We start from the raw sequence: 17,533 nt of genomic DNA, 5'->3' as shown, positions 1-17,533 counted from the left end.
TGTAGGCACCATGAGTCATCCCCTCAGGGGCAGAAGTGGAGTTGAAGAGGGACAGAGAGGTGAGTTGTCATTGTGGCCAGAACCTGGGGCCGACCCAGCCCCTTCCAGCCCCTGGTCTTTAGTGTCTGCAGTGGGACGGCCAAGCGGGGCAGCAAACAGACGTGCTTGTGGCCACCTTGCTCTGGCCCCTCAGAGGCTTCAGCAGCCAGGGCACAGGGACAGGCTGAACCAGTGCAGGGATTGCTCTGCCACTTCTGTGCTGGGCTCCCGGCTCCTGCTGGGAGACAGGCCCTCCACCTGCCCTGTGTCGACAGGTGCTGTGTTCCTGCCATTCCCCTTTGTGGCACTAACCAGAAGTCCTCAGAGGCCTCATTAGGCTGCTGGTGTCTCCAGGTGGGCTGCTGAGGTATGGTCTGACATCACAGCTGGCAGTAAGTCCTGGGGGCCACGTGAGGGCAGGGTACATGGGAGCAGCCCCACACCAGCTCCTCATCTCCACCCCGATGCGGAAATGACAGACAAGGCTGCAGCTGGTGCCTCCTGAAAGGCACGTGCTCCACCTGGGGCAGCTTCCAAGGGGCTGCTATGCAGCGTTAGGGGGCTCCTAGCTGTAGAACGGAGTCTTGGGACAGGATCTATCAGGGCAAAGACCCAACTGGGCTGAAGGAATGAGGAACAGCTAAATAAAGCCTGGGGGCCCACACATGCTCCCGAGTGTCTCCCTCAGTCACCCTCAGTCACCAGCAGCCCAGGGGCTAGGTGGAGAGCAGGGGCTATGACACTGCCGGCTCCAGCCTCAGCCAGTGTCCTCCTGGGTTCTGGTAACCTTTGCGGGCACCCTAGGCTGCCGGGAGGGGGCAGGGTGTGGCACCTGTCCCAGAGGGGGGCTGTGGTTCGCTCTGCAGGGGCTCACAGCTTCCCCTGCCTCAGGTGCCCTGTTCTCACCTGGATCCCTGGCCTTGGCCCGCCCAAGCAGGCTGGCACAAGGTGCAGGCTCCCTGACCAGCCCCTCCTCCTTGCCTTTGTTTCTTCCTTCTCCGGGTTTGGCAGAGGTGTGGAGGGAGGGAGCGCACTTTCCACCCAGGCCCTCAGCAACAGGCTCTGCACAGCTCTCTTTCGCGGGGACACGGCCAGCAGCTCCTGCCATGGACAGGTGGAACCTAGGTGAGCCCCCTCGGCCCCATCCCGCCCACCTGCCCCGGCTCCGGCACAGGTGGCCACCTTGTGACTTCCGCGTGCACCCACCAGCCCCCAGGAGTGCAGGAGAAGCAGAGATGAGGAGAGGCAGGATTTCTAAACAAGGACATCTCAGCATGGAGTCCTGGGCACACTGCAGTCCACACTCTGAGCATCTCAGCTCTCTTCAAGGGCTGGAGAGACGACTTGTCCAACAGCCTTTTCTTCTATCTGTCCATCCATTGTCCACCTGCAGGAACTCTGAAGCCAGGCTGCTGAGTTCAAATCTTGTTTCTTTTTCTACTTCCTAGCTGCTTGACTTCTGGCAAGTTATTTAAATTCCCTGTGCCTCAGTTTCTTCTTCTATAACATCAGGTGATGATGATGCCCCTCTTACCTTACAGGATTGTGCTGATTAAATGACTTAATTTTTGTTAAGTACTTAAAACAGTGCCTTGCACATAGAGTTCAGAAATGCAGTATCAACTTGCTTTGCCTATTCCTCTTTTTGTCTATTCTCTATCTATCTATCTATCTATCTATCTATCTATCATCTATCTATCTACCTATCATCTATCTATCTACCTTTTCTCCTAAATGTTTTAGTTTTATTTATTGATTGCTTTTAAGAGAGAGAGGAAGTGAGAGAGGGCAAGAGAAACATCAATTTGTTCCACTTATTTATGCATTCACTGGTTGATTGTTGTATGTGCCCTGACCAGGGATCGAACCCACAACCTTGGCATGTCAGTCTCTAACCAATGGAGCTACCCCACCAGAGCTATTTTTATATCCCTTATTATTCCAGAAATAATTCTTAATGGCTTAGAAAGATAGAACACACTGAGATGCCAAGAAAATGTGTGAGGGACATGGTGCCCTGTGTGGAGAGTGGCCTGTTTGGGGGGCACTGGCTCGGGCGCCTGAATGTCTAGCCTTGGTTTTGTCACTAACTGGGTGTTTAAGACAAGTCCTTCCTCTCCCTGCCCTCAGTCTTTCTGGTATCCTCAGGGGGCATCATGACAATGCCCTGGCCACCTCCAGGGGTCGTTTTTGGGGGGGAGGGGCAAAAAATCAGCCTAAGTTTCTTTATCTCTAGAGGGAGCACAGCTGGCTTCAATGGGACAGTATGTGCAGAGTGTGACATGTGGTCACCCCCAATAAACATTAGCTGTTGTGAAATTTTCGTGACTACTCATCACTTGACCCTAACGGCAGAAGAGCCCTGGAGGGGCTGTGCTCCCGGCCGCAGTGTGGTGCATTCTCTTTCCAGCTCACCTCCATCGTGGGGCGCTTGGCTTTTCTGTGTCCAGTAGCCAATGTTCAACAGAAAGTTAACAATGCCTATTCTTTCTTTTGTTAACACAAATATCACAGTGACAGAAATGACACTTACTGTGTACCAGGCCCTGTGCCATGCTCACTTTTCCCTGTGAGGTGGGGAGCAGTCTCACTGTCCAGATGAGGAGACTGAGGCACCGAGAACTCAAGTCACTTGACAGAGACCACATACTTAGCAAGTGGAAGAGCCAGGTAGTGAACTCAAACCTTGACCCCTATCACTGCTCAAGAAAGATTAATAAGAGGATTAATAACAGATTCATTCCCTTGAGAATGACTAACCCACCCCCAGGAGACACTGACCATTGGCCTTGGATACTATTGAACACCAGCTGTTTTGGGGAAGCCAGTTTCAATTGACTAGAACTCAGCCAGGAAGCTCAGCGCCTACGAAGTGCCCTCACCAGGGCCCTGGAGGTTAAGGGGGCACTGTGGCCAGGGGGTGGTGTCAGAGCTATGGGAAAGCACCTGACTCCTACAGCCAAAGGCCAGCTGTCAGTCCCCACCTCCCCCTCGCTGGCTGGATGATCTTGGCCACAGTCCTGCCCAGTCTGTGCCATGGATGCCTCAACTGTAAAATGAGGAAGATGAAGCTCAAGGAAATAACAGTCGGGAAAGTGCATTGTAATTATAAAGGCAGGGCACTCTCCCTGTGGGAAGGCTTGGCCCCTTCTTGAAGGAACCCCAGTGCCCCACCGGAGCCCGGCATGTCAACAACTAGAGGGCCATGCCGTCTGGGCCAGCCTGCATGCTTCCCTTGCCCGGTGGCGAGGAAGAGAAGCTTATTGAGGATGGCTGGAGCTTCTCTGGCTGAGCTGTGAGCAGCTGGGTACAGGCTGATGGACGAAGAAGGTAACAGAGGAGCTGTGGCTGAGGCCTGGAGGTATGGCCCTGCATGGAGGGTTCGGGGTGAGCATGAGGTGAGAGGGAACAGGCACCTCGGGGACCAGCCCAGGGAAGCCTCCAATAGCAAGTCCAAAACACCAGCTGAAACAGTGATCTCTGCATTGGTTGGTGAGGTGATGGCAACTAGGGTTGGGGCCTCCATGGGAGCATGACATTGCCCTTGGTTATAGTATACACTGAACGCAGCTTGAAACTCCCACTTCCCATGCATGGCCATAGCCCCAGCTGTGGCTCCCCCGGCTTGTGGAGGAACACATGGCCAACCATCCCTGACCCTCCTCTTTGGAAATTTCCTTTGGGAGTGTTTGGAAACCCAGACACCGCCTGCCCGTCCCTGCCTGCCCAAGCACCTCCTCGTGCCTCAGCGGGAGCCCCTCTGTCCACACCAGGGCTCTTCTTGTGACCAGGGTAAATATTAGCTGGCACTGTTAATGTTTAATGCCCCCACCTCATCCCCGGCCCCCGCGGGGGGACATTCTCCCTGACTCAGACGCAGGAGGAAGGCAGTGGAACGGAGCCCAGTCCACTGAGGAAATGGCTGGGCTGTCCACGGACGATGGTGAGTGTGTGAGTGTGCGCCGAGCTGGAGGCAGCTTCGCTTGGACCTATTCTTGGAGGTGTGAGCTGGACACACTCTTTCCTCTCCTGGCCTCTGCCTTTCAGGGTACAAAGCACCCCTCTCTCACCCTGAGCCAGTCTCCTGTCTCAGAAAATTTGCTTTTGAAAGAGGATCCTGCCTTAACTCCAAAGAAATATAGCTTGAACAGCAAAATCCCGGGCACCGAGTGGGAGCCTGGTTGGAATTGAGGGGCAGGAGCCCGATGGGGTCGGCAGGGGAAGCAGCCAGCCTCTCTGCTCAGCTTTCAAGCCAGGCCGGCTGAGGGGGAGAGCCTCCGGTGAAGTGGCATGCTCCCAGCAGGGTTCCTGTAACGGAGCCTGGAATCCAGCAAGGGCCTTTGCTGGCTGTGGTGGGCTCTGAGCCAAATCCAGAAAAGATGAGGGCTTGAGTGATGGGGGGCAAGCTCATCAAAGGCTCCAGGTGAGGTGGTTAAGGAGGGGATGGTTTCCTGGGGTGGTGAGGAAGTCACGAGTCTCATCATGGCTCTGATACTAACTCCCCATGTGACCTGGAACAAGACCCGAACTGAGACACCCTTGAAGGCCTTGTGTGTGGGGATGGGCACCTGTTGCCTCCCCTGGCCTCTGGTGTCCAGACCCAGGCTGGCCCCTTCTAGCCTCTTCACTCTGCCCTAGGGAGCCTGCTGCTGGGACAGCGGAGCTCACCAGGCCCTGCGCCTCCCACAGCCCAGGACACAGTTCAGCACAGGTTAGGAAGTGCCAACTTGCACATTCCTCTGACCTTGGGCATGACTTCCCTAGTGCCAAGAAAGGGTTCAAGCAGAGCGGGAAACAGGGGCTACCCACAGCCGTGGCTGAAACGCTCTGGCCAGGCTGTCCTGTAGCTTCCCAAGGGCGGCTGTGCTCTGTCCACAGGGTGGTGGGTGGGGCTGGAGCACTGGGCTCCTGCTGAGTGGCTCCACGGCAGGGTGGGACAAGCCCCTGCAGGCAGGACACTGGGCCATAGAGGCGGGGCACAGGACCATGGAGGCAGAGGACACTGAGCCATAAAGGCAGGGGACAGGACCATGGAGGCAGGACACTGGACCATGGAGGCAGGGGGACTGGACCATGGAGGCAGGACACTGGACCATGGAGGCAGGGGGACTGGGCCATGGAGGCAGGACACTGGACCATGGAGGCAGGGGGACTGGACCATGGAGGCAGGACACTGGACCATGGAGGCAGGGGGACTGGGCCATGGAGGCAGGGGGACTGGGCCATAGAGACAGGGGGACTGGGCCATGGAGGCAGGGGGACTGGACCATGGAGACAGGGGAACTGGACCATGGAGACAGGGGGACTGGACCATGGAGGCAGGGGGACAGGACCATGGAGGCAGGACACTGGACCATGGAGGCAGGGGGACTGGACCATGGAGGCAGGGGGACAGGACCATGGAGGCAGGGGGACAGGACCATGGAGGCAGGGGGACTGGACCATGGAGGCAGGGGGACAGGACCATGGAGGCAGGGGACTGGACCATGGAGGCAGGGGGACTAGACCATGGAGGCAGGACACTGGACCATGGAGGCAGGGAGACAGGACCATGGAGGCAGGGGGACTGGACCATGGAGGCAGGGGGACAGGACCATGGAGGCAGGGGACTGGACCATGGAGGCAGGGGGACTGGACCATGGAGGCAGGGGGACTGGACCATGGAGGCAGGACACTGGACCATGGAGGCAGGGGGACAGGACCATGGAGGCAGGGGGACTGGACCATGGAGGCAGGGGGACAGGACCATGGAGGCAGGGGGACTGGGCCATGGAGGCAGGGGGACTGGACCATGGAGGCAGGGGGACTGGACCATGGAGGCAGGACACTGGACCATGGAGAAAGGGGGACTGGACCATGGAGGCAGGGGGACAGGACCATGGAGGCAGGACACTGGACCATGGAGGCAGGGGGACTGACCATGGAGGCAGGGGGACTGGACCATGGAGGCAGGACACTGGACCATGGAGGCAGGGGGACTGGACCATGGAGGCAGGGGGACTGGACCATGGAGGCAGGGGACTAGACCATGGAGGCAGGAGGACTGACCATGGAGGCAGGGGACTGGACCATGGAGGCAGGGGGACAGGACCATGGAAGAAGGACACTGGACCATGGAGGCAGGGGACTGGACCATGGAGGCAGGGGACTGGACCATGGAGGCAGGGGGACAGGACCATGGAGTCAGGGGGACAGGACTATGGAGGCAAGGGGACAGGACCATGGAGGCAGGGGGACTGGGCCATGGAGGCAGGGGGACTGGACCATGGAGGCAGGGGGACTGGACCATGGAGGCAGGGGGCAGGACCATGGAGGCAGGACACTGGACCATGGAGGCAGGGGGACTGACCATGGAGGCAGGGGGACTGGGCCATGGCAGAAGGACACTGGACCATGGAGGCAGGGGGACTGGACCATGGAGGCAGGGGGACTGGACCATGGAAGAAGACACTGGACCATGGAGGCAGGACACTAGACCATGGAGGCAGGGGGACTGGGCCATGGAGGCAGGACACTGGACCATGGAGGCAGGGGGACTGGACCATGGAGGCAGGGGGACTGGACCATGGAGGCAGGACACTGGACCATGGAGGCAGGGGGACAGGACCATGGAGGCAGGGGGACTGGACCATGGAGGCAGGGGGACAGGACCATGGAGGCAGGGGGACTGGGCCATGGAGGCAGGGGGACTGGACCATGGAGGCAGGGGGACTGGACCATGGAGGCAGGACACTGGACCATGGAGAAAGGGGGACTGGACCATGGAGGCAGGGGGACAGGACCATGGAGGCAGGACACTGGACCATGGAGGCAGGGGGACTGACCATGGAGGCAGGGGGACTGGACCATGGAGGCAGGACACTGGACCATGGAGGCAGGGGGACTGGACCATGGAGGCAGGGGGACTGGACCATGGAGGCAGGGGACTAGACCATGGAGGCAGGAGGACTGACCATGGAGGCAGGGGACTGGACCATGGAGGCAGGGGGACTGGACCATGGAAGAAGGACACTGGACCATGGAGGCAGGGGACTGGACCATGGAGGCAGGGGACTGGACCATGGAGGCAGGGGGACAGGACCATGGAGTCAGGGGGACAAGACCATGGAGGCAAGGGGACAGGACCATGGAGGCAGGGGGACTGGGCCATGGAGGCAGGGGGACTGGACCATGGAGGCAGGGGGACTGGACCATGGAGGCAGGGGGACAGGACCATGGAGGCAGGACACTGGACCATGGAGGCAGGGGGACTGACCATGGAGGCAGGGGGACTGGGCCATGGAAGAAGGACACTGGACCATGGAGGCAGGGGGACTGGACCATGGAGGCAGGGGGACTGGACCATGGAAGAAGACACTGGACCATGGAGGCAGGACACTAGACCATGGAGGCAGGGGGACTGGGCCATGGAGGCAGGACACTGGACCATGGAGGCAGGGGGACTGGACCATGGAGGCAGGACACTGGACCAAGAGGCAGGGGGACTGGACCATGGAGGCAGGGGGACTGGGCCATGGAGGCAGGGGGACTGGACCATGGAAGAAGACACTGGGCCATGGAGGCAGGGGGACTGGACCATGGAAGAAGACACTGGACCATGGAGGCAGGGGACTGGACCATGGAAGAAGGACACTGGACCATGGAGGCAGGGGACTGGACCATGGAGGCAGGGGGATTGGACCATGGAGGCAGGGGGACTGGGCCATGGAGGCAGGGGGACTGGGCCATGGAGGCAGGGGACTGGACCATGGAGGCAGGGGACTGGACCATGGAGGCAGGGGGACTGGGCCATGGAGGCAGGGGGACTGGACCATGGAGGCAGGGGACTGGGCCATGGAGGCTGGGGGACTGGGCCATGGAGGCAGGGGGACTGGGCCATGGAGGCAGGGGACTGGGCCATGGAGGCATGGGGACTGGACCATGGAGGCAGGGGGACACTGGACCATGGAGGCAGGGGATAGGACCACATGATTTAGCCTTGGAACATCTCCTTTCTTCTGACTGACTGTCCAAGAGGCAGCTTACCAAAAGGGTGAAGCTTCTTGATTCCCAGCAACCCATTTTCTGGGTTCAAGTCCCAGTTTACTCTTCACAACCATGTAACCGGGGTGAGTTAGTTAACCTCTCTGTGCCTCCATGTTGTTGAGATCGTATATTAATGCCTCGCAGGGTCGTTATGATGATGAAATAAGTGAACACTTTGTCAGCCTTAGTCTGGCCTGCAGTAAGCACTGCATATAAATGTTTCTTAAATAATGTACCAGAGGACAGAAACCCAAGAGGGAAGCGTCTAGAAATCTGGTTTGAGACCAGTTCTGCCTCCAACTTTCCTTGGGATTCTAAACAAGTGTCTGAGCTGGGCCTCAGTTTCCTCCTTCTGTTCATCTACTCATTCGTCTCGCAAATATTTGCGAAGCCCCTTGCAGCTGATTAGTCTTATGAGGAGAGGCCACTGGGGAGCCGTCTTTCCTGGCCTTTCCCCCCTTCGTGTGAAGCAGGGGAGGAGAGAGCGCTCCTCTTCCGGAGCTGCCGGAGGCCCCGCAGGCCGCGTGGCTCCCGCTCTGGATGCTTAGGATTCGGTCCGGAGGCGACCGTGCCAGAAGCAGCCTCGGGCAGACGCCCTCTCTGGCAGAGGCATTGCCAACCTACCCGCCTCCTCTCCCAAGGTCTCTCTCTGCCTGTCCGCCCACCTGGACCCTGGGGGCAGGACAAGGGCGGAGCTCCACCGTCTGTGTCTGTGCCCTGCCCTCACCCTGTCTCTGCTCCTTCTCCAGGTGGCAGTCCCAAGGGGGATGTGGACCCATTCCACTACGGTAAGCCTGGTTGGCCCTCCGCCTGCCTTCCTGAGCCTACCCCCCCCCCGACCCCCAATTGTTCCCAGCCCTGGGCCATATGCCCCTCACTTCCCTGGTGACTGTGGGGCTGCCCGGATAACCCCTCCGCCTCCTTGCCCTCTCCTCCTTCAGACTACGAGACTGTCCGCAACGGGGGCCTGATCTTCGCCGGCCTGGCCTTCGTCGTGGGGCTCATCATCATCCTCAGTAAGTGGGGTCAACCTCAGGTGGGCAGGGGGTGCTGGGCGGCAGCACGGTTCTTCTCAGAGCCGCGGAGCCCACTGGCTTTTCGGGTAGCAGAGGGGGGTGGGGAGAGCCCTTCCGCCCCCTTTCCAGACCCTGGAGAGGATGAGGGAGGCTCTCTGCCCCACTCCCCTCCCCTGTGCCGGACTTGGGAACTGAGGGACACCCCAGTGGAGGGAGGCATCTTGGGGTGTCTCCCTACATGGTCCTTGGACCACACAGAGGAGGCTCCGTAGCTCTCAGGAGCACCCTGTAGTGGACGCAGGAGAAGCTGCCAGGTGGGAGGGCCGGCTTCCTGGGACACGGAAGCTCCAGCGTAAATGGGGGAGGGGGTCAGGTAACAGGTGGGAGCTACCCCCTACTGGACACCCCACCCCCTCTGACCTGGCACTTCCCTGGCCCTTGTCACCCTCTCAGCAACACTGACGATGGCCACACTGTCACCAGTTTCCAGATTAAAAATAAGACTCACCCTGAGCAGAGCAGCCCCTGCTCATGGTTCCCCAGCCAGTCAGGGCAGCGCTGACTCCGCCGAACCCACGAGTGTCCCCCAGCAGCTGCCAGAAAGCAAGTGTGGCTGCCAGCTGGCGGTCTGGGCCGCTGCTAGTGGACAGGGGACCCCGGCCCTCTGGGCCGCGTTTGCGAACACCGGCATCTCTCCAGCGGAGGGAGGGTCTCCCTGGAGCTGAGCGGCCAGTGGAAACCGACCTCTTTTCTCTCTTCAGGCAAAAGACTCCGCTGCGGGGGCAAAAAGAAGCACCGGTGAGTGCCCGCAGAGGGTGATGTCTGCTGGGCGGGGGGGGGGGGGGGGGGGGGGGGGGGGGAGTGCCCGCAGAGGGCGATGTCTGCTGGGGGGGAGGGCGATGTCTGCTGGGGGGGGAGTGCCCGCAGAGGGCGATGTCTGCTGGGGGGGAGTGCCCGCAGAGGGCGATGTCTGCTGGGGGGGGGGGAGTGCCCGCAGAGGGCGATGTCTGCTGGGGGGGGAGTGCCTGCAGAGGGCGATGTCTGCTGGGGGGGGAGTGCCCGCAGAGGGTGATGTCTTCTGGGAGGGGTGCCCACAGAGGGTGATGTCTGCTGGCGGGGGGAGTGCCCACAGAGGGTGATGTCTGCTGGGGGGGAGTGCCCACAGAGGGCGATGTCTGCTTGGGGGGGAGTGCCCGCAGAGGGCGATGTCTGCTGGGGGGGGAGTGCCCGCAGAGGGTGATGTCTGCTGGGGGGGGAGTGCCCGCAGAGGGTGATGTCTGCTGGGGGGGGGCAGGCTGAGAATTTGGGTCTCTGATGCCTGTTAGGAAGGCCCCACCCTCGGGGACCCAAGACTGGCCTCCTCCCCTACTGACCTCTTACCTGTCCTTTTCCCTCATCCCTTCCAGGCCAGTCAGTGGAGACGAGCTGTAACGATAGGTATGTTTGGAGGGGTGGGCAGGGGTGCCTCCAGGGATGGATGTGGAGAAATAAGAAAGAGCTTGGGACTGGGCAGGAAGAGTTTTAGGATCTTCCATCTGTCACCCGTCACGTGTGTTTAGATGATGGCCAGGGGCTGGCCTGTGTGGAGGCTGCGAGATGCCAGAGAGAGTGAGAACAGCAGGACTGGGACGGAGGCCGGCCTCTGCCCCATCACGCCCACCTCTGCCCCATCACGCCCACCTCTGCCCCATCACAGCCCAAGCCGGCTTTGTCTTTTCAGTCAGCTGCACCACTGCTGCGTGGGGGACAGCGGAGAAGCCTCCCCCGAGCTGCACACTTCTGTTCAGCACTGCGAGGCCCTCGGGCTGAAGGAAGTACCAGGCTTCATGTGACCCCTGGACAGGCATAGCCCTCTCCTACCCCGTCTTTCTAATAATAAAGCTGAGCTTAGAGCTGGCTCCTTCTGTGGCTTGTCTCTCTCCTGTAACTGCCATGACTCACTCCTCCAGGCTGGAGTGCATTGCTCAGGCGCCCCTGCCCCTTAGAGCAGATAGACCTCTCCTCACCCCCTAAGTTACCGAGAGCCCAGGATAGAGGACTCAGCCTGTCTTTCAACTGCCAGACAGAGAGAAACCCAGGAGTCTGAATGTCACAAGTTCAAAGCCATTGGGTCTGTTGGGTGCTGCCTGGTTATCCGCCCAGGTTCTGGGTACCTCTGTTGGAGCTACCCCACTACCAGTTGCTGTGGACAAGCCTGGGCTGCCAAAAGTGTAGCAGTTGGTGGCCACATTGTGTATTCTGCCATCTCCCCAAATGCACCAATATGCCAGGGTGGGTGGTCTGCAAGGCCTGGTGCGGGCCTCAGCACATGCTGTCTCCTGCCTGCTGACCCTGTTGCTAAGCTCAGGCCACCCACCTCCTTTTACTTGTGGGGCCAGGGGACCTCATCTAGAGCCACTCTTGTCCATGCATTTGAGTGCTGGCTTGGCTAATCCCGGGGTTGGGGCCGGGGAGGGGCCAGGGAGGGTGGGCCCTGTTCCTACTTCCTACAGCCCCCTGTACATTCTGGCAGGCCCCTCCCAGGACAGCTTCAGCCTGAGGCAGTGTTGGACTGGCTCTCCCACGATGTCTGACTTCTTAATGCCTGCACTCCCCTTGCAGTGCAGCCCAGCGCTCTTGGGCCTGTCTGCCCTCTCCCCCCTTTCCCTATAGAAGCCTCCAGGAGGCTGGATGGGACAATGGGAGCGTGGCGCCACATAGTGTCCCGTTTCCTCATTTGGATCTGCACGCCTCCCAGGGAGGGGAAGGGAGAAATGGCAAGTTAGTGGATTTTGAAATGAACAGGGTGTGACTGAGGAGCAGGGGCGGGGTAAGCTACCATTCCACCTGAGAACTGAGGTCTGTGTCTTTTTCCTCTGCCCCTAGGTCCTGAAGACCCCCAGCCCTCACAGAACCACAGAAGGCTTGAGCACAGACAGCCCTTCCAAGGGCAAAAATAATCCTCCCTTTTCAGAATGTGCTCTGAATGTGGGCCCACCAGTGACAAATAAAATGTGAGGGGCCAGCCCCTAAACAGCACTAGGTATTTGTATACATGAGATGGGGCACACGCGGGCTGTCCAGGACAGTGGGAAGCATGAACAGGAGTGGGGCAGGTCCACCCAGGGGGCTGCTGGGAGCTCCGGAAGCTCCTTAGATACAGCAGCAATGCAAACAGAAAGAGGGGGAACTCCAGGCCTGTGGCCCACGGGGCGGAAATCAGAGTGGTAGAGAAGAGAGTGTCTTCATACGCAGGTTCTGAGTCCGCCAACACAGGGGAGTTCCAGTGGCTTTGGCGAGAAAATGGTTCTGGGGGAGTCTCCTTCCCTCTCCGCCCTGCTGTGAGCCCTCCATCCCATGGAGCACGAGGCTCCCACAGGTACCAGGCTATCTTCCCAGAGAAACTGGAGTGCTGTTCAAACCACCAGATACCCACCATCTCCTCCAGGCCTATTGAATAGCAGTCCTGGGGCGGACTCACTCAAACTGATGCTTAACCTGTTCACAGGTGACTCTGGAGTCTGGAGAGCAGCTAGTGCTGACAACTGTGGATCCTGGTGGCATTCTGAGGCCTGTGACCTGCTCCTGGTCTGGGCCCTTTTGGTCACTTCCCCTTCCCTTTCCATGAAGGTCACATGGACTGGCAGCCACTGAACTTTCACTTCACTTGGAATTTTCCACAATTCAGTATTACAATTTGAGTCACAAAGAACACCCAAGCCTGAGAAGCGATTGGATCAATTATTCTTAACCATAACAGCGTCAAAGAGCCTTAGTCCAGGGACATGCAATTCCCATTATTACCACCAGAGGGAGCATGTGTCTTACAAAGAATCCTTTCAAACTTGGGTTTTCAACCCAGCGTGGCCAAGGACTGTGGGGTCCTTTGCCGCCCTCTTGAATGGTCAGCTGGGAGGCCTGATTCCTGGGAGAGCTCTGATCTCTGCTCATGCCACTCGCACATCCTTTGGGTGCAGCATGCCCTGGTCTGGGGTAATTCTTGGCTGTGAGGTTCTTGAGCCCTCACTTGTTCCTAAAGTAGGGACCCTATGTGACCTGCACCCCCTCCCCAGGCTTGGGGAGCCATGAAGCCTCTGACCCCACAGAGTGAGTTTAGGTCATCAATATCACTGAGAGGGGTGGAAACATCAGGCGGGACGTTTGTGTGGTGGCCAGGTAAAGAGGTTAGCTGCCTGAAGGATGCTTCCCGACCCGAGCTGCAGGTATTCTGACTTAACTGGTGGGGGCATTGGTGGTTTTTAACCTCCCCAGGAGGTTAAAAGGGCTTAAGATGGAGCCAGGGTTGAAAGTCACCGGCTTAGTAGGTGGGTGCGCGAGGAGAGTGGCAGGCAGGGGACCAGTGCCCTTAGGAGGGAGTGTCAGAGGCCCCAGGAAAACCTGACCTGCTTCCCGGTCAGTCCCAGGGAGGGGCAAGCAGCTCCGCCCTGCCCGGCGGTGTCCTCACCACAGCTCCCTCCAGTTCTGAGAGAGTGTTCTGGACCCCAAGGGCACCTGCTGGCCTTGGACGCTGGGGCCCTGGGGTCTTCCTTGGAGCCTGCTCTGCCCTGGCCTTCCCTTGCAGCACCGTGCACAGGAGGAGCAGGGCACCAGGTCCAGGGTGGGGCAGGAGTAGTGAGTGCCTGGTGAGCGCTTCAGCTCCATGGCCTGGCCACGGCCCAAACCCGCCACCTTTGCAGCCCTTAATCGATGGGGAGTCACACATATGGGGGGTGGTGAGGGCAGAAGCAGAGCCTGGAGTGGGGGTGGCGGGGAGGGCAGGGCAGGGCCCTCTTTTCCGTGTCCCTGGTTTCCTCGTCAGAAGAATCAGAGGCTTGGACTGGTGATCTCTGGCTCCTTACAGGTATTGATCTCCTTTCCTGGGGGACGGTGCCCTTGGCACAGGCCTCTGATGTTTCTAAACTTTGGGACCTTGGGGGAGCCCCCCAAGCCAGCTCAGCCTCTCCCCAGCTGAGCAAGGTGAAGGCACTCTGAAAAACACTGGTTCTACAGCTGTCAAAGAGAGCGGGCTCCCTGGGCAGAGGGGGGCGGCAGGTGGAGGTGGAGGGCGGTGCTGAAACGAGGCCAGGGCAGAGGGGGTGTGAGCCTCCCCTCCCGCCCTCCTTCTGCCCCACCTCACTCCAGGGCTGTGCGGCTGCGGGGGAGGGGGGGTTGATCTATGGCACCAGGCGGCTGAGCTCTGAACTGTGTGCGGTCCAACAGGGCCTCTGGGGTGGGGGACATCAGAGGCCAATGCCATGGCCACCAGCCCTGTGCCGTGGGTGAGTCCCTGGCTGGGAAGACGGACCCAAGGCCACCGCAGCCTCTCTCAAGGGCCTTGGGAAGGCCAGGTGGGGGCACAGTGACACCGTGCTGTGTCTGTCTGCTCCCCCAGGCTCTGGTGGCAGTAGGTGTCTCCCAGACTGGGGGACACTTAGGCTTTTTGCTGTTGAGTGAAAAGGGCTTGAGAAGAAATCCTACTTGGAACTGGGAAACTTGGTGTCCTGGGCTTCAGCCTGACAGGCATCAGAGTGGTTAGGGAGGTGGCGACAGGAGACAGGGTGAGGGGTTCTCCCACCGTGGACAAGTCTCACCCAGAAAGGGCCTGGCACAAGCTGTGTCGGGTGGCAGCACCCTAGCCTCAGACTCGCAGCTCACCTCGGGCTTCCTGGGCTGCCCACTCTGACCTGGTGACCGCCATTGTCCCGCCCCGCCCTGATGCTAGCAGGCACTCTGGGGTGCCCTCCACCTTAGATCTCAAAACTTAGTTCCCTTTTTAAGAAACTCTCAGTGTCACTTCTCCCAAAGGGCTTCCTTGTTGTCACCAAGAGGAATTCCCCAGGGGAGCGGGGCAGGGGGAAGGATAGGAAAGCGGGAAGTTCCCAGTTGGGGCAGCGATCCGATCCGTGGCCTCAGAAAGTTACCTGCAGCTCAGCACAGCCAGTGCCAAAGAAGGTAGAAATCCGGCCTCAGGGCCAGTTTTGCCCTCAGCCTTCTGTGTGACCTTGAGAAATCTGTGGTCTCTCTCTGGACTTGGCTTTAGGAAAAGAAAATGCAAGACAAAAATTCCAGGCATTGGCTTCAAAGTCAAGGGCCTCAGGAAGGGGTGATTGGGGGTGGGGGTTGATCCCCTTCTCCCCTCCAGCCCCCGTGGAAGCTGGGCTCAGGGAAGGCTGGTGTGCACATGTGCCTACGCGCACACACACCATAAACCCACTCCGGCTTCCTCCTGGTAGTTAAGCAGAGACACGTGGCAAGTGATGATGGCAGGACAAAAAGACACACTTCCAAAGCAAAGACGAGGTCGGTTTGGCCAGAGCCAGGAGCATGGTGAATTCTCTCATGGTCTTTGTTTTTTGAAAGGCCTACCAACCAGTAACAGTTATGCCAAACCCAGCCCGCTCAGTATCCTCTGCTCTGAGGTCAGTGACGTTTCCAGTCTCCTGTCCGTGGACCCTATGCTCCCCATGCCGTTAATAAAATCACCAGGGAACGGCCTCTGCCCTTAGGTGCCGGACCAGAGCAGGGCCTGGCTGGGACTTGGCAACTCCTGGGCCATTTCAGACCCAGGGCGGGGGGTAGGGGCGAGCCACCTCCCATCGCCCTGATTCTGACCATCCCGTCCTGTCTTGCTATCCACTGCCTGCCAGTGACACGAGGGCAGGGGTTGTGTCTGACAGTGTCTTCCCAACCCCCAGTTCGAGCCCATTCCTGGGACATAGCACCTGCTAAGTAAATGTGTGCTGAATGAGCACGTGAGTGGGTGCCCAAAGGAATGGGTGGGTCACAAGTGATTCCCCACATCAGGCCTCACTGCCTCCTGCTCCCCAAGGGGTAAAGAGGGCTGTTGGGTGCTACATTCCAGGGAGGTGGCTGGAGTTGTGGGATGTGTGCTCACTTGGTGAGGGTTTGGGAGTTAGTCCAGTGACAGCCAGCAATACTTCCTTGGCATCACAGTTAACATCGTAAGCATGTAACCAGCAGGCCCGGATTTGAGTCCTGGTTGGCCAATTATGGACTATGGGACTGTGGGCAAATCCCCTCTAAGCCTCAGTTCCCCCAAATGGAAAAAGAGTTTCTAACCCCTCGAGGTTTCTTGTTCTGCTCTAGCCCTTGGTGACCAGGGGCTGCTGCAGTGACTGTCCCTAAGGCTCTTCCCGCACCAGCACTTGACACACGCTCTCTCGGAACCCCTCCAGGGGCCCCGCCCTTTCCCTAATGCTTTAATTTTTGCAGGTTCTGTCGAGTGCATTCTTCTCAGGACCCTGTTCAGGCAGGGCCAAGAGACAGAGGGCCCCTGAGTCTGCCCTCAGAGGGGCCGGGGCCCAGGAGGAGGCTGGCTCACAGGGCCCGGCTCAGACATTTGAGCCCTGATGCGGACTTGGCCTGTCCTGTCCTTGGAGGTGTTCCACCCCCTGGGCCATGTTCCACCCCCTGGGCCATGCCAGGTCAGCTGTGGGCTCTCCAGCTCCCTGGAGTCCATTGGAAGGTCGCTTATGGCTACTGTGCTGGGACCAAGGAACGTTTGTGAAAAAGTACCTTAATTATAGGATTCTGCTTTGTGTGCATTCTGTGTGAGAGAAGATGTACATGTATGAATGTGTGTGAGTGTGTATTATGGTGCGCGCACACACCTGAGCATGTTACTAGTGATGTTTGGGACTCGGGAGGAGTCGAGCAGACCAGGAAGCAGGGAAGGACTGAGCAGAAGGTGCAAGAGGCAACCCCAGCATCTGAAGACCCACGTAACGGTTCGGCTCCACCCTGCCTCCCTGCAGGCCTCTCTCTGGACTGTGGGCCCCTCAGCTGAGATCAAAGGACATTGTTTGTCTCTTATGACAGTTTTTAGGGGTTGACATCTACCCCACTGGGGCAGGTAGTGAGTGTGGGGTGGCAAGTCCGGGTCATGGCTCAAATGGTGCTGGAGTGTCTGGGCTGGGTCCTGGGGCTGCGCCTGTCTCCTCCTGGGACCTGGCCAGTCCAAGATCAGACTCAGGGCCCTCCGCCTCTCGTCCCTCCCTGAACAATGTCCTGAAGGGTGGGGCTGCTGTGGTGGAGAACCTGGGCCAGCAGCACCCAGCCCATCCCCCCCTGCGGCACCAGGGGAGGCCCAGAGCCAGGTTCCCTGTGCAGACACCGGGGGACAGAGGGACTGTGGAGGCTACCAGCAGTGGGAAGGCAGCGAGATGTCCCTCCAGGGAACAGGGCCACATCCTTGGGGCCAGGTAGAGCAGGGAGGAAAGGAGGGGTAGGGGAAGGCAGGCTCCTGTGCTTCCCAAACTGCCACTCTAGGAAGTACAGGTGCCTCTGTTCTGGCCACCTGAGTGGGGCCTGTCCATCCATCCTGGAGCTCCACAATGAGCTCCTTCCCCAAACAAGGCAGGGTTGCCCGTCATCCTGTGGTCTCTGCACAAACTCCTTTTGTCACCTCTCTCAGAATTGGAGGCGATCCCTGACAGTTTGGAAAGACTCATTTT

At 59.1% G+C, this 17,533-nt stretch overlaps 1 protein-coding gene across 4 annotated transcripts; it reads left to right on the top strand.

Moving 5' to 3' along the window:
- The first annotated feature begins 1,021 nt into the window (after positions 1–1,021).
- FXYD2 (FXYD domain containing ion transport regulator 2) lies at positions 1,022–12,098 on the top strand. 4 transcript variants are annotated; one of them, XM_066245710.1, is made up of 6 exons: positions 1,022–1,164; positions 8,814–8,852; positions 9,006–9,080; positions 9,842–9,878; positions 10,487–10,517; positions 11,946–12,098. In XM_066245710.1, the coding sequence occupies exons 1-5, from the start codon at positions 1,146–1,148 to the stop codon at positions 10,509–10,511; spliced, it is 195 nt and encodes a 64-aa protein (XP_066101807.1). In that variant the 5' UTR covers positions 1,022–1,145; the 3' UTR covers positions 10,512–10,517; positions 11,946–12,098. The 4 variants fall into 4 exon arrangements, with proteins under 4 accessions (XP_066101807.1, XP_066101782.1, XP_066101789.1 ...); XM_066245685.1 differs by lacking the exon at positions 11,946–12,098 and adding an exon at positions 10,801–10,980 and having other exon boundaries at positions 1,051–1,164; XM_066245692.1 differs by lacking the exon at positions 11,946–12,098 and adding an exon at positions 10,640–10,794 and having other exon boundaries at positions 1,051–1,164.
- The last annotated feature ends 5,435 nt before the right edge of the window (positions 12,099–17,533 follow it).

Source organism: Saccopteryx bilineata, chromosome 1, assembly GCF_036850765.1.
Source record: "Saccopteryx bilineata isolate mSacBil1 chromosome 1, mSacBil1_pri_phased_curated, whole genome shotgun sequence".
NCBI classification, from domain to species: Eukaryota; Metazoa; Chordata; class Mammalia; order Chiroptera; family Emballonuridae; genus Saccopteryx; species Saccopteryx bilineata.
This window is presented reverse-complemented; position numbering and strand designations above follow the sequence as displayed.